This window comes from Ceratotherium simum, chromosome 35, assembly GCF_057802395.1.
Source record: "Ceratotherium simum simum isolate JZ-2026a chromosome 35, ASM5780239v1, whole genome shotgun sequence".
NCBI lineage: Eukaryota > Metazoa > Chordata > Mammalia > Perissodactyla > Rhinocerotidae > Ceratotherium > Ceratotherium simum.
This window is the reverse complement of record NC_141934.1, coordinates 22,541,908-22,567,656: the sequence shown is the minus strand read 5'-3', so window position 1 is coordinate 22,567,656 and position 25,749 is coordinate 22,541,908. Positions and strand designations below refer to the sequence as shown.

General features: G+C 37.7%; 1 protein-coding gene across 8 annotated transcripts in view; it reads right to left on the bottom strand.

The window, feature by feature from the left end:
* Nucleotides 1–25,749, bottom strand: part of ATXN2 (ataxin 2) — a 115,152-nt gene that overhangs the window by 82,005 nt on the left and 7,398 nt on the right. For 7 of the 8 annotated variants that reach the window (XM_087424221.1, XM_087424213.1, XM_087424217.1 and 4 more), the window contains exon 2: nt 233–269. Coding sequence is in view for 6 of the 8 variants with exons in the window: in XM_087424213.1 (XP_087280339.1) it covers nt 233–269 (37 nt within the window). In the remaining 2 variants the exon portion in view is untranslated. Of the gene's footprint in view, nt 1–232; nt 270–20,104; nt 20,801–25,749 lie in introns of those variants that run through there. The other variant, XM_087424219.1, reaches the window with a different exon arrangement.

The following is a 25,749-nucleotide window of genomic DNA, read 5'->3' as shown; positions in this document are numbered from 1 at the left end:
GAAAAATACTATTTACAGGTAATTATACATTTTATACAGCGTCATCATAAAAAAAAAAAACACATATAGCTAATAATTTTACACCAAACAGTATTGATCTATAAAGGTTACCTGAGATATAAAATTCAAGAGAAGGGAATTTTTTTTTTTTGCCTTGGCTTTTTTGGTCCATGGTTTAGAATCACATTTTAGTTACCAATTTTTCCAAACAAATAACATTGAAGTTACTCACCGTAGACTGAGGCAGGCCTTTGCTACTGTTTCGACCTCTGAAAAGATTAAATATTATGTTTATTAAATTCAACACACTAAACAAGCTAAAAAATATTTTCAAATTTAAAATATCTTATAATTCCATTCAAATAAAACACAAGCTATCTGTGAGGAGGACTCATCTAACAGTAAGTATAAAGGCTATGTAAGTATGGCTCTCTCTGTGCTTTGCTGGCTCAGAGACCCAGAACATGTATGGGTCAAGGGATGGAGGGAGGAAAGAAGATGAATGTGATCAAAATCAAATAAATGAAGTAAAAATAAAAATAGCCTACTGGAAGAAATAACCAATACTAAATATAATAATTTTTACTCCAAAAGTAACCAATCACTCTGTTATAAAAAGCTACTCGGGAACAAAATATAGAATCTATTCCTCATTTAAGTGACATATTTGACTGATATCAAGTCACCTCCCATATTTTCCCTTGCCTCTAAAAACAGGTACTGTGCTTATAATTGCAGAAAAACATTTGAAAATAAGTTAAATCACTCAAAGCACTTTCACTCCTAAATACTAACTGCCTCTATCAGGATCTATATAACGAGTGCCTTTCCCTGCCAATCCCCTTCCCTCTGAAACAATGCAGTACACCAAAGTCGGCTGTCAAGTAATTTCTAGTAACATGGGCTCTACTTTCAAGTGAATTTAATTACAGAGCATAATACACCCTAAGGCTTGCTCCATAGGAAAAGATTAGGCCTCTTATGAAATGATGAATAAAGTCAAATGTTATATTCCTCACAAACATTAGTTACTGTGGAATAACAGGAGTGGAATCTCACTTTAATAAAATAATTACAACACTCAAATTAAGCCACAAACGTAAAACAGTCAAAGAGAAGCACAATTCAGGTCCAGAAAGTCTAGCAGTATGAACGGTGCCAACTCCCAGAAAAGTAGCACTGATCTTAGCACTCCAGGGCCAAGGCTGGTTTGGTCTCCAACCCTGTCACCTTCCCTCATCTAGAAATTAATGTCTTGGACCAAATCACCTATGAGATTCCTTCCATTTATAACATTCTGATTCTGTAACTCTTTGCCTCACACACAGCAGAGAAATTCCTGAAATCTAAGGAATATGACCAATAATTTATCACTTATAGAACTTACTATAAATGAGACACTACGATAAGCACTATGTCAAACCTCTCACCCCTACTTTACAGGCCAGGAAACTGAACCTTAGCAGTTAATAAGATCTTGACCAAAATCGTCCAGTTTACGAGCAGCGGAGCTGGTATTTGAACCAGGTGATCCAAGGTCCAGGCTTTTCATCTCTCGGTTATGCTGCCTCTCTGAAATCGCATCACAAGGAATAAACTAACTTTGCAATTAAGCCTAACCGAACTTCTACATTTTTTTTCAAACATCATTTGAATTTACTGGGTTTTTCTATTTATTTGTAATCTGTAGCCAAAGGCTATAAAATGGCTAAATTTTGCTCTGAAGCATTATCTTATCCTAGTGATTGCTGAGATGCCACAGTTAAAAGACTTAAACAAATGCGACCAATTAAGTGCCCTTAAACTCATGTGGCATCCCCACAAAGCCATTTAAGAGTTTAAAACATAAAACTCCTTTACAGAGGTCACACTTGTTAAAATTGATTATACAGTTATATCCTTGACCAATAAAGAGCAATTGTTTTGACAATCCAGTTTACTTAGAACAAATCGTTCAACAGAGAAAATTAAGACTCACAGTGGGTACAGAGGGTAGAAACCACTGATTTCCACCAATGTACCAGGTGGCTGGACACCCAGGGGAATGTTAGCATATCATAGCAGCATTCTCTGAAACTGATAAAACCCCAAATTCATTCTCGTTTTTTTCTTTTTGGATTCACTCAGATTACGCTTTACTTTTAAATTTTTTTCTTTAGTATTTTAGGACAAAGCATCCTAATATTTCATATAGTTACAAAAATTGAATCTCAAAAAAAGCCAAGATCATATTCTAGTCCTAAACATGATTAGATGGATCAGCTTTAACAAAACAACAACATCCAGCATTCTCAGCCTTCAATAGTTATTGACTATGAGAGTCAAGTGTAATTCAAAATGCCAGTCAAATTAATATAAAGAAACTTACAAAAAAATAATAAAGAGTTTATATTGCTTCAAAATAATACAGGAGGGAGGAAAGAGATGGGTTACAAATGAAACAAGATTGGCATGAGCTGACAACTGCTGAAGCGTAGGGGATAGGTGTACAGGGGCTCATTATACCATTCAACCTGCTCTTTACAATTTCACTAAGTCAAAAAGAAAACAAGTGCCTTCTGATGTGATGCAATTGGAGCCTGGATTTAACCAAGTTTACAGACCTACCAGTTTACAAGAAACATGGGGTAGAAGAATATATAAACTGATACCATGAGGTTACAAATCAGATAAATCCAAAATGTGGTAAATTCAACATAATAAATGACAATTTCTTCAACAAATAAACAGCGTGAGAAGAAAAACACAGCATGAGGGAGGGAAAATTATTATAAATTTAAAGACACACATAAATCCAAGCAAAGTGTGACTTCCCAATATCAAAATTTACTATAAAGCTATAATCAAAATAGTGTGGTACTGGCATAAGGACAGATATAAACACCAATGGAATAGAATAGAGAGCCTAGAAATAAACCCTCACATATATGAGCAACTGATTTTTAACAAGGAGGTCAAGACTATTCAATGGGGAAAGGACACTGTTCAACAAATGGTTCTGGAAAAACTGGATATCCACACGCAAAATAATTAAGCTAAACCCTTACCTTACACCATATACAAAAATTAACCTAAAATGGGTCAAAGACCTAAATTTAAGAGCTAAAACTATAAAACTCTTAGAAGAAAACACAGGGGAAAATCTTCATGACATTGAATTTGGCTTTGATTTCCTGACTATGACACCAAAAGTACAGGCAACAATAAGAAAAAAACAGAGATAAAAAGGACTTGATCAAAATCAAAACCTTTCGTGCAAAGGACACTATCAGAGAGTGAAGACAACTCACAGAATGGGAGATAATACTTGCATATCATGTATCTGATAAGGGGTTATTATCCAGAATACATAAAGAACTCCTATAACTCAACAACGAAAAAATATACAACTCAATTCAAAATGGGCAAAAGACTTGAATAGACATTTCTCCAAATAAATTATACAGTTGGCCAATTAGCAGATGAAGAGATGCTCAAGATCACTAGTCGTTCGGAGAACGCAAATCAAAACCACAATGAGTTGGGGCCGGCCCCGTGGCTTAGCAGTTAAGTGCGCGCACTCCGCTACTGGCGGCCCGGGCTCAGATCCCTGGCGCACACTGACGCACCGCTTCTCCAGCCATGCTGAGGCCGCATCCCACCTACAGCAACTAGAAGGATGTGCAACTATGACATACAACTATCTACTGGGGCTTCGGGGAACAAAAGGAGGAGGACTGGCAATAGATGTTAGCTCAGGGCTGGTCTTCCTCAGCAAAAAGAGGAGGGTTAGCATGGATGTTAGCTCAGGGCTGATCTTTCTCACAAAAAAAAACAACAAAAAAAACCACAATGAGTTACCACTTCACCCCACTATGATAGCTATTATCAAAAAAACAAAGTAACAAGTGCTGGCAAAAATGTGGAGAAACTGGAACCCTTGTGCACTGCTTGTGGGATTGTAAAATAGTGCACTTGTTATGGAAAACAGTATGGTAGCTCCTCAAAAAATTAAACATAGATTACTACATGCTCCAGCAATTTCACTTCTAAATATATACTCAAAATAATTGAAAGCAGGGATTTGAAAAGATATTTGTACACCAATGTTCATAGCAGCATTATTTACAATAGCCAAAAAGTGGAAAAAAAACAAATATCCATTGACAAATGAATAGATAAACACAATGTGGTACATCCATACAATGGAATATTATTTGGCCTTAAAAACGAAAGAAGCGGGGCTGGCCCTGTGGCTCAGTGGTTAAGTGTGCGTGCTCCGCTACTGGCGGCCTGGCTTTGGATCCCGGGCGTGCAACAACCCACCACTTGTCGGGCCATGCGGAGGCGGCGTCCCACATACAGCAACTAGCAGGATGTGCAACTATAACATAAAACTATCTACTGTGGCTTTGGGGAAAAAAGGGAGGAAAAAAAAGGAGGACTGGCAATAGATGTTAGCTCAGGGCAGGTCTTCCTCAGGAGAAAAAACAACAAAAGAAGTTCTGACACATGCTACAACATGGATGAACCTTGAAGATACACTAAGTTAAATAAGCCATACACAAAAGGACAACTATTGTCTGATTCTACTCATATAAAGTATGTAGTATAGTTAAATTCATAGACACAGAAAGTACAACGGTGGATGCCAGGGGTTGGGGGATGGTTGAAATAGGGAGCAACTGCCTAATGTGTACAGGGCTTCCTTTTAGGGTAAAAATGTCTTAGAACTTAACAGTGGTGGTGGTAGTACAATAATGTGAATGTACTTAATGCCACTGAACTGTACACTTAAAAATGGTTAAAACGGTAACTTGTATGCTATATATATTTTACCACAACTAAAAAAAAACAACAGATAAGCTCAGATTCTCTTCCCAAAGGAACGTCATTTGCGACAGCCTGTAGAGAAGTTGATGCCTAAGGTGCTCTCAAAAACAGTGGAAATTGTGGTCAAAGGCAACTGGTAGGAGACTGATAGATTCACTAGAGATACAGGGTTAACTGAATAAAAAAGAAGATCTAACCACATACGGTCTGTAAGAGAGACACTTTAGATTCAAAGGAAAAACAGACTGAAAGTAAAAAAATGGGAAAAGATATACCATACAAACAGAACAGACAAGAAAGCCGGAGAGGCTGTACTAATATGAGACAAATAGATTTTAAAACAAAAAAAATGTTACTAGAGGTAAAAAGGGACATTTTATAATAAAAGGCTCAACCCATCAGGAAGAAGAAAGAGGCATTCCACCAGGTCTCTCTGTGCCCTTTAGCATAGCTCCTGAGCTACTGAAGTTGAACTCTTCACAGCAAGTATCTGAGCCATCCTGACCCAGAGCCACACTTCTTGACCTGGAGAGCTCGTCTCACGCTCCATATCCTTGTCATACTATCAACCTGACAATTGAATTCCAACTAAGAAATGTAGAAGGAATGATGGAATTAGAAGGTTACCAGTTGGTAACCACCAAAGTAATAACTGTTTCGGGCAAATATCACCGATGCATGCTACATCTAGTACAGTAGAAACAGGATATTTATATAGTCACAAAGTAACTCCCCACAAAGTGCTGACTAATGATAAACTGAAAAATAACTTTATAGTAAAGGAACCTAGCAGACACCATCCTAATCAAGCGATCCAAGTTAAGAGCACCAGCAATGGGACAAACGCACATCATGAGCCTCCTGGTATCACACAATGACAACACAGATACCACTTCTGTGTTATTCTTGCCAAAAGTGCATAATCTGCATCTAATCATGATGAAATATCAGACAAACCCTAGCTGAGGGACATTCTACAAAATAACTAACCTGTAATTTTCAAAAGTGTCAAGTCATAAAAGGCAAAGACAGACTAAGGAACTACTCAGATTAAGAGAGACCAAAAAGACATGAAAACTGAACGTAACAAACAGTCATTCCTCAGTATCCACGTTGGGGGACTGGTTTCAGGACCCTCTCGAATACCAAAATCCAGATGCTCAAGTCCCTTATATAAAATGGCGTAGTATTTACATATAACTTATGCACTTCCATCTGCATACTTTAAATCATCTCTACAATACCTAATACAATCTAAAAGCTGTGTAAATAGTTATACTATATTGTTTAGGGTATATGACAAGAAAAAAAAATCTGTACACGTTCAGTACAGACACAACCACCAAAGGCCTTTCTATCCGCGGCTGGTTGAATCCACAGATGTGGAACCCATAGACACGGAGCGCCAACCTCCAGGATTGGTTCTTGGACCACAAAAAAAATTTTTTGTTTTTTTGGTTTTTTTTGCTATAAAGAACATTAGAAGAACAACTGGTAAAATTTGAATAGGGTATACAGATAATAGTTTGGCACATTAATTTTCCTATTTTGACAACTGTATTGTGGTTTTGTAAAAGAACGTCCTTGTTACTAGGATACAGCTCTGAAGTATTTAGGGCTAAGGGGCACCATGTCTCTCATATGTTTAATAAAATAATTTTATTTTTATAAAATTTATAAAATACTTTTATATATGTATATATTAACAACAGAGAGAAAATGAAAAAGTAAATGTGGTGAAATGTTAAAGAATATAGGTGAAGAGTACAGGAGACTTCTTTGTACAATCATTGCAACTTTGTTATAAATCTAAAATTATTTATAAACAAAATTTTTTTAATAAAATTAAAAACTATGATTTTTTAACTTCTATCTCCTTTATTGTCCAAAATGTCTTTTTTGGACATATAAATTAATAAAAAAATTTAATCCTACCCAGCCTTGAAACTCAAATGCCACCTTTTCAAGAAGCCTTCCTTGGATTATGCCATCCCAAATACATGGTGCTGTCTTCAACTCTCTAGCTCGGAATTTAGCATAGTCTGCCTTGTATTATAGTTACTGGTAAACCTGTCATACGCCCACTATTCAGGGCCATAACCTGATAACACAGTGCTTTTGTGCAAATGAGAAAATGCCTCCTTCAGGGAGTTATAGCCTCACACTAGAGAAAACAGAGTGATCAGCAGCCAATGCCTTTGTGAAAATTAGAAGAAAGTATCAGAAACAGATGTATCCCCAAAAGACACAATAGTGTGGCCAAAGAAATGCCTACATTTCATCATCCATTCATGCCCTTGGCCAAGAGCTCCTGGATGAAATAAAACCTGAACAATCAACATTGGCAGACAGTATCTTATCCATCTTTGTACCATCAACCAAAATCAGCACAGAGGAACTGTGCCTCACATATGATACATACTTAATAAATATTTAATGAATTAATGAGCGCAGTCAAAGAAGAGGGGAAAGAAAACAACAGATATGAAAGCTTTCAAAGTAACCATCTAAATCAACCTAAATCAAGGGACAGCAAACTATAGCCCACAACCTGTTTTCACCTGGCCTCTGAGCTAAGCATGGTTTTTAACTTCTTGAAGCCTTGTTATAAAAAAAAAAAAAAAAAAAGGCCACGAATATGCAACAGAGAAGTTACATGGCCCAAAAAGCCTAAAATACTTACTATCTGGGTTATTATAACAAAAGTTTGCCAACCTCTGCACTGAAAAAAATGTGGCTGCAATGTCAATAATTACAATTAAAAAATAAAGGGCTGGCCCGGTGGCTTAGCGGTTAAGTGCGCGTGCTCCGCTACTGGCAGCCCGGGTTCAGATCCCGGGCGCGCACCAACGCACCGCTTCTCTGGCCATGCTGAGGCCGCGTCCCACATACAGCAACTAGAAGGATGTGCAACTATGACATACAACTATCTACTGGGGCTTCGGGGGGGAAAAAAAGGGAGGAGGATTGGCAATAGATGTTAGCTCAGAGCTGGTCTTCCTCAGCAAAAAAAAAAAGAGGAGGATTAGCATGGATGTTAGCTCAGGGCTGACCTCCCTCACAAAAAAAAAAAAAAAAAAAACACAACAATTAAAAAATAAAGTCTATTGCTGTTTTACACAAACCAGTACTTCTAAAAGAACCTTCTAGATAACATTAAGTACTTTTCATGAAAGTTTAATGCACACATAATTGAAAAATGTCATGAAGGTGCTCTTGTTCTCATTTAATTATTTTTCAGTTTTACAATGGAATTCAACTGAGGTTGATACATCTATTGAAAAAAATCAAGGTATTTTACTAATGTACATTTAATGACAATACCATGAGCAAATTCCACAAAGGCAGGGACTCACTGAATCAAAAGCACTTAGCATAAAATGACGAAGGGGTAACATGTAGATTAAAATAGACTTGAGGGCTGGCCTCATGGCGTAGTGGCTAAGTTTGCCACACTCCGCTTCGGTGGCCTGGGTTCAGTTCCCAAGCACAGAACTACACCACTTGTCAGCGGCCATGCTGTGGCAGTGACCCACATACAAAATAGAGGAAGACTGGCACAGATGTTAGCTCAAGGCAAATCTTCCTCAAGCAAAAAGGAGGAAGATTGGCAGCAGATGTTAGCTCAAGTTGAATCTTCCTCAGCAAAATAAGTAAATAAAATTAAATAAAATAAAATAGACTTGAGACATATCAAACACTGTGAACCTCATGTGAATGCTGATTTGAACAAATCGTAAAAGAAAGATAAAATGATGTGACACCGAACTGGAGGTTCCAGCTTGTGCAATAAGGCAAGAAAAAGAAATAAAAGGCATAATGACTAGACAGAAAGAAGGAAAATTGTCTTTAATAAAAGACAACGTGATCATTCATGCAGAAATTCCTAATAGAATCTACAAAAAAGCTACTAGAAATCAGAAAGCTTAGCAAGGCTAACTCAAAATGGATCAATGACCTAATCATAAAAGGTTTAAATAAAACTTTAAAAAGAAAATACAGGTGAAAATCTTTGACCTTGGGTTAGATAAAGATTTTAGACAAAACAGAAAAAATGAAAACCATAAAAGCAAAAAGTTGATAAATTAGACTCCATCAAATTTCTAAATATTCTGTTCTTTGAAAGACACTGTTAAGAAAATGAAAAGTCAATCCACAGTCGAGGAAATATTTGCAAAATATATGTCGATAAATGGACTTTTATACCCAGAATATACAAAGAACTCATACAACTTATTACTAAGAAAATAAATAGCCCAGTAAATGGGCAAAAGACTCACACAGTCATTTAACCAAATAAGATTTACTGGATAAAATTAAAGACTGAGAATACCAACTGCTAGTGAGGATACTAAGCAGCTGAAACTCTCATACAGTGCTGGTGGGAATGGAAAATGGTACAGCCATTTTGGAAGCGAGTTTGGCAGTGTCCTTAAACTTAAACATACTTATACAACCTAGCAATTCCACTCCTAGGTAATTATTCAAGAGCAATGAATGTGAATGTTCAGAGCTGGTTTATTCATAATAGCCAAAAACTGGAAACAGCCCAATGTCCATTACCTGGCAAATGAAGGAATAAACTGTGGTAGTACATCCTTAACAACCACAAATTATTGATACATGCTACTCACAACATGGATGAATGTCAAAATCACTGTGCTAAAAGAAAGAAGTCAGACACAAAAGGCTACATAATCCATGATTCCATTTATATGACATTCTGGAAAGGCAAATTTATAGATACAGAAATCAGAACAATGACTGCCTGGGGCTGAGGGTGAAGGGAGGGGATTTCATATAAAAGCACAGAGGGAACTTTATAGGGTGGTATCTTAATTACGGTAGTGATTACACAACTACATACATTTGTGAAAACTCAAAGAACTTTACACTAAATAGGGTGAGTTTACTGTACATAAATTATACCTCAAAAAACCTGCCACTCCCAAACTAAAGGCAGATCCAAAGAAATCCCTAAAACGTATACCTAAAAAAGGCTGAATTTTATGGTATATAAATGATAAATTAATAAATCTGATGTTGAAAACTCATGATACTGTACACTTAAAATTGGTGAATTTGGGGGCTGGCCCGGTGGTATAGTGGTGAAGTTCGCGCGCTCTGCTTGGGTGGCCCAGAGTTCATGGGTTCAGATCCTGGGCGTGGACCTAAGCACCACTTATCAAGCCATGTTGTGGCAGGCATCCCACACATAAAGTAGAGGAAGATGGGCATAGATGTTAATCCAGGGCCCATCTTTCTCAGCAAAAAGAGGAAGATTGACAACGGATCTTAGCTCAGGGCTAATCTTCCTCACAAACAAACAAAAAAAAAATTGGCGAATTTTACTATATGCAAATTATACCGCTGGTGGTCTAGTGGTTCAGATTTGGTGCTTTCACCGCCATGGCCTGGGGTTCGTTTCCCTATCACGGAACCACACCACCCGTCTGTCGGTTGTCATACTATGGTGGCTGCATGTTGCTATGATGCTGAAAGCTATGCTACCAGTATTTCAAACACCAGCAGGATCACCCACAGTGGACAAGTTTCAGTGGAACTTCCAGACTCAGACAGACTAGGAAGAAGGACCTGGCCACCTACTTCCAAAAAAACTGGCCATGAAAACCCTATGAATGGCAGCAAAGCACTGTCTGACATAGCGCCAGAAGGTGAGAGGATGGCGCAAAAAGACCAGGCAGGGTTCCGCTCTGCTGTACACAGGGGGTTGCTAAGAGTTGGAATCAACTTGACAGCACCAACAACAATTTACACCTCAGTGAAGCTGATTTTTTTTAAAAAGAGAAAATTGGGCAAGTTTGAACTGACCAGACATTAAATAATACTAAAGAATTAATGTTAATTTTTCATATGTAATAATAGTATGTTTTTTAAAACTTTCATTCTCTTAGAGAGCTATATATTGCAACATTTATGGAAGAGATAACACGATGTCAGGAACTGCTTCAAAATAATCTGTGGAGGCTACAGTAATCAAGACAGTGTAGTACTGGCATAAGGATAGATATATAGATCAATGGAATAGGATCAGCAGTCCAGAAATAAATGCTTACATTTATGGTCAATTGATTTTTTTTTTTTTTTTTTGTGAGGAGGACCAGCCCTGAGCTAACATCCAATGCCAATCCTCCCCTTTTTTGCTGAGGAAGACTGGCCCTGGGCTAACATCCATGCCCATTTTCCTCCACTTTATGGGACGCCGCCACAGCATGGCTTAACAAGCGGTGCATCAGTGCGCGCCCAGAATCTGAAACAGCGAACCCCGGGCTGCCGCAGCGGAGCGCGTGCACTTAACTGCTTGTGCCATGGGGTCGGCCCCCTATGGTGAATTGATTTTTGAGAAGAGTGACAGGACAATTCAATGGGGAAAGAATAGTCTTTTCAACCAATAGTGCTGGGACAACTGGATATTCACATGCAAAAGAATGAGTTGGACCCCTACCTCATACTACATGTAAAAATTAACTCAAAATGGGTCAAAGACCTAAATATAAGAACTAAAACTATAAAACTCTTAGGAAAAAAAAAAACACATAGGTGTGAATCTTCAAAACCTTGGATTTGGCGATGGATTCTTAGATATGACACTAAAAGCACAAAAAGTAGATGAAAAAATAGATAAGTGGACTTGATCAAAATTAAAAACTTTTTTCTTGGACAACATCAACACAAGAGCAGAAGAAACAAATAAGAGGGGACTGTGGATAAATTATAGACATCTCAGACATTCCCTCACCCAGGAAACCCAAAGCACTAGGACTCCAGCATGCAGGGCTTCAGAACAGAGGGCACACTAAGACCCAAAGGCCTACTTTACCACTTTTCAGACAACTCTGTTTCAAATCCTGGCTCAGCCACTTACTGTGACCCCAGGAAGGTTACTTAACCACTCTGGTCCTCAGTTTGCTTATGTGTAAAATGGAAATAATAAAAAAAGTCAGAGGGTTGTTGAGGATCAAAAAGACAATATGCAAAAGATATACACACACGCTCATTTGGTCAAAACTTATTATATCGTACATTTTAAAATGTGGGGTTTATTGTATGTCAATTACACCTCATTAAAGTTGTAAAATAAAAAAGAGTCTAGCACAGAGGAAACCCTCAAAAACTGCAGCTTTTTAACTTTAACAAATATTTATTGAATGAGCACGACGAACACAGCCTTGCCTTCAGGCAGCTTACACTTCAGAGGTTGTGCCTAGGACAGAAAGTTAAAAATGCCTGTTTTCAGGGCCGGCCCCGTGGCTTAGCGGTTAAGTGCGTGCGCTCTGCTGCTGGTGGCCCGGGTTCGGATCCCAGGCGCGCACTGACGCACCGCTTTTCCGGCCATGCTGAGGCCACGTCCCACATGCAGCAACTAGAAGGATGTGCAGCTATGACATACAACTATCTACTGGGGCTTTGGGGGAAATATTAAAAAAAAAAAAAAAAAAATGCCTGTTTTCATATGTATATTTTACCTGTCCTATTCATCACTTGAATTAACAAGTAAAAATATATATAAACAGCACAATAGCACCCCTAATAACTGAAACACATAAAATAATCTAACTAAGAGTAAAATTCACCTCCATTATTGTTTCAATTTGGGGGAAAAGAAAACATGCAATTTTTATTGGTACTGCCATCACACAATATAATTAAAAAACTTTTTACTTCTTCATTTTTCACCATTCTCTCATTCATCACCATTTTTCAACTGTATCTATACAGGTGATTCACTAATTTCTACAACTATTTCAACAGGTCTGGGTAACATTTACACAATCAAAGTATTTCATTGATCCAGATTTCAAGAACCACACTAGTTGTATAGATGAAACTAATATTCTTTGGCATAGTAAAAATACTACATACCTCCAACCTCCTTTCCAGTAAAGTTGTAATAATGTTCTTCCCCCCAGATATTCAAATGGTTGACTACTTCTTGTTATTTAGATCTCAACTTAAATGTCACCTCCTTAGAGAGGCCTGCCCTGACCACCCCATCAAAAGTAGCTCCCCAACCACTATTACATCACCCTGTTTTAACACTTAAGTAATTAATACTTAGTACATCATAGTACTTAATATCTGAAATTTTATATGTGTTCATCTATTTATTTTCTGTCTTTGTCTACTCCCCACCCCCAGAATATAAACTCCATGAGGGCAAACACTTCTGTCTGTCTCATTCACCACCATGTGCCCAGGGCTTAAGAATAGAGCCTGGCCCTACAACACCCATTTGGTTCTTTCCATGTACTAACTTATACTGTAACTGAATTTCTCACGGCTTTACCCACAGCCCTCAAAGACAGCCACCATATTTCCGTCGGTGACTATATCTAAGAGGAACTAGCAGAACACCTTCTGAATTACACACACACACAGATATACGTAATGTTTTGCAACAGTTATAGAGAAAGGAAAATAGGAAACAAGGCAAGGGGTCTTCAAGAAGTCAATTCTGCTACGGCATTGTGCTAAAACTCACAGTCACATTTCTACAGAATGTTCAATGCATGTGGAAATATGCTCAAATGACCCCTCTTCAGAAAGTCGGAAGAGTTAAATTGAGTCCAGTGCTAGTATAGCCCTAATTAGTTGTTTGACCTTGGGCACGTCCCCTCCAGGTCTCAGGGTCCTCATTTGTACAAAAAAACAAATAAACCAAATAATCACTCATTTTTCTTCTAGTTCTAACATTCCATGAATCTCTTTTTGAGAACGAGGCTGATTATGGGTCAAAAGGCATTTTATGATTATAGAGATGGCTACCACACGGTGATGATCTTAGAATTCATAGTCCTTTCTTTGCACTTGCTATGGAAGGTGAAAAAGTACTGAATAATGCTTTCATTTTTTCTCTGAACCATATCATCCTTCCTGGGGAAAGTCTACTGCCGCCTTTAGAATACTGGACTTGAAGTAGTGAAACCATAATACTCCTCCAACTGCTTGCTGTGAGGCGATGTTTGATGATGATTACATAGACAGTCCCACAGCACTACCTAATAGGAAAAATCTGCTTTTAGATCATACTCTAAGCATCAAACTCTTCTCATCAAAAAAAAAAAAAAAATCAATGCCTCTATCATTAGACAGCAAATAATGACTCTAGTTAACAATAACAATTGTTTCATTCCTGCAATTTGTAGCAATTTCTATCTGTGTAAAATAATCAGCTAACATTTTACAGAATTTCCTGGAAAGAAGCAACACTTTCAATAAAACAAATACATAAGACTCAGTTTATCAATTACATGAAGGAATGAACTCATGAATAAATAAAAAGAGCTAACCCCTATTCAGTAATAAATATTTAAGTGAAGACTAGGATTAGTAATTCTGTGGTTAGAAATTAAAGCCCTGGACCAAGGCAGCTCGTCCTAGCTCCAAGAGCAGCAGCACTGAAGGAAGAAGGTCCTTCTCAGTGTGGCTGGCACCACAGCAGCCTCCCAAAGATGTCCACGTCCTAATTTCTGTCATCAGTGATTATATCACCTTACACGATAAAAGGGACTTTGCAGATGTGATTAAAGATTGTGAGATAGAGAGATTATCATGGTGGGTCCAGTATATTCACAAGGGCCCTTATAAGAGCGAGGCAGGAGGGTCTTCTGGCAACGCGACGCAAGAACCAGAGCTCAGAGGGAGACAATTACATTATTTACTACAAACTGCTTTATTCTACTTCTGTGTCAACTCTACACGCAGCTTTAAAAAAAAAAAAGCGAAGGAGCAAATGCAGAATTATTTGAACATATCTGTCTTACTCTTTAAATGCCTCTGATAAGTCTTTTCATGGTTTATTTTTAGGTAAACGGATTAGTTTCCTATTGCTGCTCTAACAAATTACCACAAACTTAGAGGGTTATAAACACTGTTAAAAACTAAAAAAAAAAAAAGAACAGAGCCTGGCACACAGTACTCTAAATTGTTGAATAAGTATATAGTATAGTTTATATAAATTATAACAAGTATTGATTAATTCAATTTCTCTTCATAGCACAGAAAAACTACATCTGTCAGGAGAAAGGACAACTAACTAAAAACTAGAAATCTAATTCCAGCTCTTATGGTTAACCCACTTAGGTGAGTCATTTTGTTCTTCCTATTTCAGTGTTTTTATTAGAAAGGGAAATTCTATAACTATTACTTATTGAATAACTATTTCCTCACTGAAAAGATGAGTCAAACAAGGTGGCAGTAGGGAGCAGGCTGTGATAACCCAAACCTAGTAAAGCTAGGTGTTTTTTTTTGGCAAATTGAGGTGGGCTGGCAACTCTACATTCACACAGAACAACTGCCAGATTAATCCAGTCATATAAACATCTAGAAGCAATGTCTCAAAACAACTACCATCTCCACAAGGACTAACTTCAGTTCTCTGTAAACTGCTTGGGTTCAAATTCTGGCCCTATCACTTCCCAGCTCTGTGACCTAAACGTCATGACTTCAGCTCTTTGTGTCTCAATTTCAGCATCTATAAAACGGTGATAAAAATAATATCTTCTCATAAGGTTGTGAAAATTAAATGATATTCCATAGACAGCTTTGCTTAAGAACAATGCCTGGCACATTATTAAGTAAGTGCTTAATAACTGTTAGCTAATACAATTATTTTCCTCATATTACAGTACACACTTGGCCATAAAGCCATACACAATTAGATATGACCTAGACACACCAAAAGCTCCACACGACTCAGATAAAAAGGCATCTTTGGTCTCAAGCCCACTGCTGTCCAATAGAACTTAATGCAATGATTAAAAAAAAAAGTTCCACATCCATGTTGCCCAATATTGTAGCCCCTGGCCACATGTGGCAGCTGTGCACTTGAAATATGGCTAGCGTGAGTGAGGAACTGAATTTTTTTTATTTTAATTAACTTAATTTTAAATTTAAATAGCCATATGTGGACAGTAGCCACCATGTTGGACAGTGCAGTTCCAGTCTTCTCCTCGAGTTTCTCAGGCACAGGCACTATCTACCTCCCAAAGCATTCAGCCCCTCTGACTAACGCACCAAGATGCTTCCCTACAGTGAACTCAAGTCTCTCTCCCAGTGGATTTACCCACTGGTCATTAATCTTTCCTGGGGCCTCGAAACAGCTTTAACCTCCTTCAAAAAACTACCATTGATAGTTGGGAAGAGGGGAGTACAGGTGAAGCAAGATGAGCCACTTATTGATAACTGCTGAAACTGAGTGAGAGATACATAGGGATCATTAAACTGTTCTATTTTTATATATGTTGAAATTTTTTATTTAAAAAATTCTCATAGTATTTATTTCAAGTTCACGTCATTTCTTCTCTAACTACAAGGGCTTCCAAGTTTGTGTCCCTGCTTTCAGTAACTACCTCCTCCAACTCTTCCACGACATTGTGAACCAAATTTTTCTACACAGACCACGTTTACAGCCATCTCGGTGCTTTAGCACCAACTTTTCCCCGCCTGGAACTTCCTCTTCTCTTCCATGGCATCATGAAAACTGCTGATCATTCTTCAAGTTCCATCTCAACCCTCACTGCTTGTTTTCTTCACTGCCCACCCAAGGCAGTCACTCACTCCCTCTTCAGTGCTACCAGTTTACACCATCTGCACGCCTGCCTTCCCCACTACACTGGGTAAACTTGGAAGCAGATGTTAACCGTCCCAGTCTGACAGCTTCAAACTTTTACTGAATTAACAACAGTATACATAGAAGCTCAACAAAATGCTCAACTGCACCCAGTCACACAGCACCACTCAAATCCACCAACAAGCACTTTTCAGCCTTCACTTGCTCCTGTAATTTTAACTGGTTAGTAAACATGTTAATAAAAGCTATTGAGAACTTACTACATGCCAGGCATTGATTTAAGCCCTTTACACATATAATTCATTTAATCCTCATCATTCTCATTTCACAGAGGAAGGAACTCAACCACAAGTGAAATAACATGCCCTAACATCACAAAGTAAGAAAGGAGATGGGGTGCTAAATAAACTTTTGTGTGACTTCAGACAAATCATTTAAAGTTCCCACTCCTCTGTAAAATAAAGATGATGAATCATGATAATCTCAAATGCAAGCTTCCAATTCTAAAATTCAGATTTCGGGGAGGGGAACAGGATGCCAAATAGAAGGAACACCAACTTATAAAAAGAAAAAGTAACTTTAGGCATTCTCCATAAACAGTTTGAGGAACATGTGAATCTTTTTATGCCTGTAGTTTATAGCAAGCTACTATGGAAAAACATGGAACATGTTCTCAATTAAGAAAGCTAACATATAGGACAAGCTAAGTTCTACAGGAGTTAACAGCAAGGAAAAAAAGTGAGAATTAGTTTCATGAAAGATTTGGGCTAGATCTTAGAGGATAATTATGAGGATGTGGAAAAGCAGAAAGTGATGCAAGAGCAGGCAGGGAGTGGAGGCTGAGCTTGGTGCCTGCAGAGACAATGAGAAAGGAGACCATCTTGATTTAAATGGAGGTCATGTTTGGAAGAATTGACGGAAAACATCACCAGAAAGATAAAAGGGATTCTATAAGGGGTCAGCAAATGCCCATGGTCCTGTGGCCTGTTTTTATATGGCCCAGAGTTAGGAGCACTTTTTACATTTTTAAAGGGTTTAAAAAAAAAAAACAGAAAGAAGAATACACAAAAAAGACTGAATGTGGCCTGCAAAGCCTAAAATATTTATTATGTGGCTCTTAACAGAAGTTAGGTAATATCTCTAACATGATCCTGGGTTAGTCCATGGAAAGCCTTGAAGGTGAAAAGGACCTCAGCTTGGAAAGAGGGTGATTTTTGAGCAGAGGGGTAACCCAACAAAAGTAGAGTTTAAGTCTAATAGCAAAAAGTAGGCTAGGTTAAACTGGTGGGCAAAATTTATGTGTTGCAGTAATTAAGAATAAAATGTATATCTACAAATAACTGCGGCATATCCAGGAACTTCCCTAAAGGCAGCCACAAAGGACAGGAATCATTTCCTCAAATGTTTAATCCCTTTTTTCTGGAGGATTAATATGTGCTGCTCAAGTCTTGTTCAGTGTGTCCTTCCAGCCCCAGGGCTATGCAGCTTCTAACGTAACTAAGACAGAGCGAGTGGAAAACTGGGTTTTATACTCTATTTTCCTAAAGAAACATCCTAAGTGGTGTTTGGGTTCTTAGATCAAGCCACAAATACCTTCTTAACTCATGACATGATACAATACTACTTAGTTCAAATTAATTATGGGTTACAATTGACTATCTGATAAAATAGGCAGGTACAGAAAACTAACCACCATTTATAACATCGTTTCCAAATTTTAAAATAAAAATCATAAACTTTTGGATCCTGCCTCATTTATAAATAGAACTGCCATGACTAACGCATGGGTAACCGAAACCATTTTTTGGCTAACAATAACGACTGAATTGTTTCCTTCACTGATTTTTATGGTTTTTTGTTTTGTCATAGAGCTATACTAGAAGCAGTGGAACACAGTTATTAAAAGCAAAATCTTTGAAGTCTTACAGAGTTCGAATCTCGGCTTCATCACTTCCTAGGTCTTTGACCTTGGGCAAGTTCCTCAATTTCTCCGAACCACCACTTCCTCATCTGTAAAATGGATATGGCACTACCAACCTGACAGGCTGCACTGTTATGAAGATTAAAGGATATATAAGTAATGTGCTTGGCACAGTTCTTGAAACCTAATAGGTATACAATAAATGGTAATTATCATTATATAAATAAAAAGTTCTCCATAAACTGTTTTCACATCACAGATATCTAAACTTTTTTTTTCTTCAGAAAAATGCCTACTACTACCGATCGGCTCACATAGGCTACTTTTTTCTAACATGTTTCACATAGGAAAAAAGTTTTATAATAAATAGTTCTTATTTATTCTCTGACCTTTTAGATTGGGTTAAAAATATGCAGACTTCCTATAACATTTATAGACTACAAATAACTAAATTCCATATCCGTCACAAATGGAAATTCCTCATTTTCTCCACGTTTCATCCTAAAGAGCCTGCTGAAGTACATTCCTTCACCCAGTCAAGCTAGTGACTCAAGTTCCTAGTCAATTAAAATAAGAAACTAACAGTAACTTTCCTTAAATCCATTACCAGTTTTCTTCGCCTGTTCTCACTTGTGTATACCTTTTCAGAGATCCTAAATACAATAATAGTACGTCATTCCATCTTGGCCACTTTCTAGCTGAGTAAATTTACACAGATCATCAGCTTCTCTGGGCCTTAGCTTCCTCACGGGTAAAATGGGACGAGGCAACAGATTATCTAATAGGATTGTGAGATAATCAAATGAGAATAAGAAAAAAAAACATATCACCAGCAGAACAGGAAGCTCATGGTGGGGTCCATTCAATAACTGTTTTTCCCCTCCCTTTCAATTATGACCCTAATCAGCTTTCACAAGCTTAGATCAGGAGGGTTCTCAAACATACTGATTTCTATGACTAGCCAGTGGCTGTCCCTAGGGTATTAGGGACATACTAGACTATCATCCCATAGCAATATACAACATACAACACACTAGACTATCATCCCTTAGCAACATATTAGCCTACTCATAAGACGGCCTACCTTCTGATGAAAGCAATAAGTTTTTTTTCCCCCAATCTAAAAGATTTCCTTCCAATATACTATAAGATAGAAGCAAGCATTAGCAACTCAAACCTTTCAGGAGGTAGCAGGGGCAACTTGACCTTTCTGCCTTGTCTCCCCCACCAGCATGTAAGCTTCAAGGAGGGAGAGACTTCATCTGGCTTGTTCACTTCTGTATCCCCAGAGCCAAGCAACCAAGAGGTACTCAAAACAAAGTTTAACTATCGTATGCCTATAAAATAAATATCACGTTCCTTTTGAGGTGACAGCTTTTCCTTGGCAGGGTAAAATCATCTGCTTATAATGAAACCAATGCTTATATAGTCAATAAGTAATTTATCACTTACTAAGCATACAAAGTTGTACATGGCACTTGTCCCTGTCCTCACGATGCTCTAAATCTAGAAGGAAGGCAATGCAAATACAGTCTAAACTAACTTGTTTACTTCCAAACAAGTTAGATCCCAAATAGTTTCTTGCCACCAAAGATGATATACAAATGGCAAATAAGCACATGAAAAGATGTTCACTATCATTAGGCATTAAGGAAATGCAAATACAAAAAGCACAATGAAATACCACTACACAGCCACTAGAATAGCTAAAATTAAAGACTAACATGCTATGTTGTAAATCAATTACACCTCAATTAAAAAAAAAAAGACTAACATACCAAGTGTTGCCAAGGAATTGGAGCAATTAGAAGCCTCACACCTTGCTGAGGGGAACACAAAATAGTACAGTCACTTTAGCAAACAGTTCGGCAATTACTTTTAAAATTAAATAAACACTTGCCATACAACTCAGCAATCCCATTTCTATGTATTTAACCAAGAGAAATGAAATCATTACAACCACACAAAACCTGTACATAAATATTCATAGCAGCTTTGTTCATAATAGCCAAAAACTACTAGCAACTTAAATGTCCACCACTTGAACTGTGGTACATGCATGCAATGGAATACCACTCAGCCATACAGGGGAAAAAACTACTGCTACATGCAGTAACAAGAGTGACTCTCAAAGCATTATGCTACATGAGGGAAGCCAATCACAAAAGGCTGTACACTGTAAGCTTCCATGTATATGACATTCTAGAAAAGACAAAACTATAATGACAGGAAACAGATCAGTGATGGCCAGGGTTGGAGGAAGGAGACTGACTGAAAAGAGACACAAGGAAGCCTGATGGGGTGACACTACAATTGTGCCGGTAGCTAAATGACTACAGTTTGTCAAAACTGAAGAACTGTATACTAAAAAGGGTAAACTTTATTTTATGTAAATTAGGGCCGGCCCCGTGGCTTAGAGGTTAAGTGCGAGGGCTCCGCTGCTGGTGGCCGGGGTTCGGATCCCAGGCGCGCACCGACGCACCGCTTCTCCGGCCATGCTGAGGCCGCATCCCACACGCAGCAACTAGACGGATGTGCAACTATGACATACAACTATCTACTGGGGCTTTGGGGGAAAAAATAAATAAATAAATAAAATTATATTTTATGTAAATTATATCTCAATACATCTAATTAAAATACAATCTACCACAATAAGGAATAACAGTCTAGCAATTTAAGCTAAATCACAGTGCACTGAGCAATGAAATTTTTAAAAAGTCTCTTCTGTATATCCATGTGTTCCTAAGTCCAAAATAGAAAGGAGGAGGTTTTGAAGCTTACAGACCCAACATATGAACATTCTATTGGGCATCTTTTCCCAAAAGATAACCTTCTCTCTTTTTTTTTTTTTGAGGAAGACTAGCCCTAGCCCTGGCAACTATCTGTTGCCAGTCCTCCTCTTTTTGCTGAGGAAGATTGTCCCTGAGCTAACATCTGTGACCATCTTCCTCTATTTTGTATGTGGGATGCCGCCACAGCATGGCTTGACAAGCAGTGTGTAGGTCCACCCCCAGGATCCGAACCTGCAAACGCCGGGGCACCAAAGCAGAGCACGCGAACTTAACCACTATGTCACCAGACCGGCCTCAGATAACCTTCTCTTAATAATCTTCTCCAGTGTCACTGGAGATGCCTTAGACCCTTTATTAAAAGGACTGTGAACCTGCAGCACCATTTGTAGGTCCTGACAAAAGTTTCAGCAGTAGCACTTCACTTTAGCCTTCTCCCAAATTAACACTTTTAGCTGCAAACTTCCAAGTTGTTCCATTTCATTCATTCTCTTTATCTTTTGTTGATTATTACTGAATAAAAATTGTACTTTTTGCTCTCTGTCCTTCAGAATAATTTTCCTGTCCCAAGCCATCATTTTCCTACTACTAACATTTTTTTTAATCTCTCATTTCTACTATAATTAAATGCTTTCTTCTGACTGGCACCATCAGTACCCTCTGCTGCTGCACTTGTTGAAATGACAGCTTTAACAACAATAAACCAAGCTCAAACACAGTAAACATACAAAGAATTTAAAAACGACAGCAAAGGCTGACTGTGAAATGACTGTAAACAACAACAAAGGCCACCCGTCGGCAGGGTTAACACACCTTTGTTCCAGGGTGTAGCTCTGCTCCTATCTCAGAGTCCATCCTAAGGAGAAAGTCTGTAAGTGGAGGAGCTACTGTACTTAAACACAAGGCACTGTGCACTGAATGCCACAGGAATGGTACCTGCCAAAAGCGATGGGAGTACAGAAGAGGGAGGAATCACATTTTCCTAGGATAAACAGTGAGACACTGTGCAAGAGAGGATCTGGGCTAAGCCTTTAAAGACCTACATTTAAGAGCACTAGAGATGACTAGATCGGCAGAATTTGATTCATGCTGGAGAATAAATACAGTGCACGCAGTGTGTGGAGGGACTTGACTATCAGGCTGAACAGTCTGGATTTGATTCACCTAGTAATAAGAGCCACTAAAAGTTTCTCAATAGAAAGGGGACACAGTGCAAGATGTTTTGGGGAGATTCTTATGGCCAGGAAGTGAGTAGGAAGTATCTGGACACGGAGAGACCAATCAGGAGGCTTGCTAACTTACAGCTGGCAACCACACTTCGGTGCCCGTAATACAAAGACTCACCCCACCCCCATCTCTATCCACATCCCTTCTCTAAAGCCAAATGAAATCTCAGAATCCTCTACATCACACTCCAATCAATCAGAATTGGCATATAAGGTGAAACTATCTGCCATCTAGGTTAAGGATCAGAACAGGATAGTCACAGAGTAAAGGAATGCCTGGTAGAAACACTACAGAGGAACTTCATTTTGGATTCAAGTTTTAAGTTAAAAGGACTAGAGACATTCTTCCACTTGAAATATATGTGACAGAAAACAAAAAATAGCAAAGTAGAATAGAGCCTTTGCTAATTGGAACACTCAGAAAATGATTTTTTCTGGATAGGTAGATCTTTTAAATTACTGAATAAACATCAGATTTTGAAAACAAGTCTTAAGAAATATGTTACATTAGAAAGAAAAGGAAACAAGAATCTAAAATCAGCTATGCAGGCAACGATGGGAGAACTTTGGCATATAATCTCCACGGCCTTAGTTTCCTCACCTGTAAAGAGAATGAGAACTGAAGTCCACCAGAGCCACTTCCAACTCCAAATCTGTATGATTCTAAAATCCTGAGAGCTTACCATGTGCCAAGAATAAGAGTGTAAAAGAATTCAGTATCTCACTTTTTAAGGAAGGTATTCTTTTCCCTTTTTAATAGATACAGCAACTGAGCCTGAGAGTGAGCGAGTGACTTGCCCATTAATTCATTCAAACATCTGACCACTTACTAAGTGGCAGGCCCTGTTCCAGGAGACTGGGATACAGTAGTGAAAAAACAAAGTTCCTACCCTCACAGAGCTTGAATTTCAGTTACCAAGGGGTGAAGCCCGATTCTAGCCTAGAGTGGGGTTACCAGATAAAATAAAGAATGCCCAGTTAAATTTGAATTTCAGATAAATAAGGAAATAATTTTGTCCCATGCAATTTAGGACATTTTACACTAAAAATTAGTGATTTTTATAAACTCAAATTTACCTGGGTATCCTGTATTTTTATTTGCTAAATCTGGCAACCCTAGGCTAGACATAACTGCAAAACCCTTCCTCAATCCTTTTACTACTACATCTCAGTGCCTAAATCAGTGATTGACTACACCAATGAAAAAAATCACAGTTTACGTTGCAACATAGTATATATACCTTAACTGAAACAGTTATAGTTAACTGAAACTTAAAACAACTCTCACCCTTAACCCAATGCATTCTATCTTCTGTTCTTTTTCATTCTTCTAAAAATGCTCCTCACGACCCACTGATGTGATTTTACAATCTACTAAGGGGTCATGACCTACAGTTAGAAAAATACTTCTCTGAAAGATATGAAAAACAATTTAACTTTGTCTTATGAGTCACCATTATGAGCACGTCAATTAACTACATTGTGCTAAAAAACAGTAATGCCTCTGGGGTCTACTAAAGCATAGAGCTATCAACTTACAGTCAAAACTCCTAGGATGGTATACTTTTTGAGCTCTTTTGTCTCTTTTTTATAATTTTCCCATCTCTTAACATTCTATCACACTATTATTATTTCTCACTGCTGTCAATATGTTTGCCTCTAAAAGTTTTACCTTTCTACTTGCTGGCAATCTGTACATCAAAAAAGCAAGCTGTGTAGAATTATGTATAAAGTAAAAGCAAATAAACTCTGAAAGAGGCCCTGAAGAGCTCCCCTTACTGTAATCTGCACAAGCTTCAGTGTAAAGACCTTGTCTTTTCTCTGCCCAATTTTCAAGTGTGTTTCAGGAATGAAAATAGTTAACTAAACAACATCCACAAAAAATGTTTATGAGCCCCAAAAGAAAAATACAAAATTTAGTTCAAAACCAGCCTTTTCTCTTTTTTTGTTTTTACTAAAACTATAATCAAGATTAATCTTGACTATTTACAAAGATTTCTGCCAAGAATATTTTTAATATATGATTTATAGGGGCCAGCCCGGTGGCGCAAGCGGTTAAGTGCGCGCATTCTGCTGTGGCGGCCAGGGGTTCACTGGTTCGGATCCTGGGCGCGCACTGACACACTGCTTGGCAAGCCATGCTGTGGCGGCATCCCATATAAAATGGAGGAAGATGGGCACGGATGTTAGCCCAGGGCCAGTATTCCTCAGCAAAAAAAGAGGAGGATTAGCAGATGTTAGCACAGGGCTGATCTCCTCACACACACAAAAAAATATATATATATGATTTATAAAAAGCAATATGAACATAAAGTGGCAATCAAAAACATTTGACCATTGACAACACTGTTAGATAAAGCCTGTACAAGTAATACTTTCAAGAGGACAACACTCTCAAGTTCTGATACACTTAATAAAAATAAGCCACATTCATTTATAATTACATTGCAGACAAGCCTCATACCACAAACTGATGGGATTTACAAAGACTGCATTATAGAATGCCATTTTATCCAGTTTCCAAAATGCAGTTAGCTATTAATCATAGCGTGAAATTGATATTTTATAGCCACTTGACTCAACTTTAAGGCTTAAAGTGTAACAATCTACATAATAATTTTTTAAAATTAAAGGGAATTTCAAATTTTCACATGAATACAACTGCAAATAATTTTCAGCAAATAAAACATAAGGTTAATAGTTGTGGCAAATTTGCATTAACAATCCAGATCCATAACAATACTAACCATTAAAAATACTAAAACAAAGACTTAATATTTAAGTAGATTTCACACACATATGTACAAAATTACATATATTTTCTAAAATGATAAGGAACTAGATCTCCTATTTTAGCAAGCCAAACTCAAGGTTACAAAAAGATATCCTGAAGGGCAAGGACTGTCTGTGGTTGTGTATTCTTCAAAATACACAGCATGATCTTGTTTATGTCTACGTCTGTGTTTATTTAAAGGGAGGGATATAATAAAATTCTACAAATGTGTTGCTTTGGGCAAGTCCCCTAACCTCTCAAAGCTTACGGGTTTTTTCCCTTCTATTTTAAGACAAGATTTTGTTACTTCTTCATGCTCTAAAAGTCTATAGTTTTAGGAAAAAAATGTTTTAAAAGAAGATATATACTGCTGAATCCAAAACAATGATTCCATTTTGTTTAACATAAACATGTATATGTTCACAGAGAGTCTGAAAAGATGTACACCAAATTTCTAACAGTGGTTATCTCAAAGGCAAGACTGTGGATCATTTTAATTTTAAAGGAGTTGGGGCTTTTTTATTTTGTTGTTTTTTAATTCTCTGCACTCTTTTCTATGATGAGTATTTCATTCTTACTGTTTTTAAAATTATAAGAGACAGAATTTTCAAATATAAATGAGTCAGTACTTA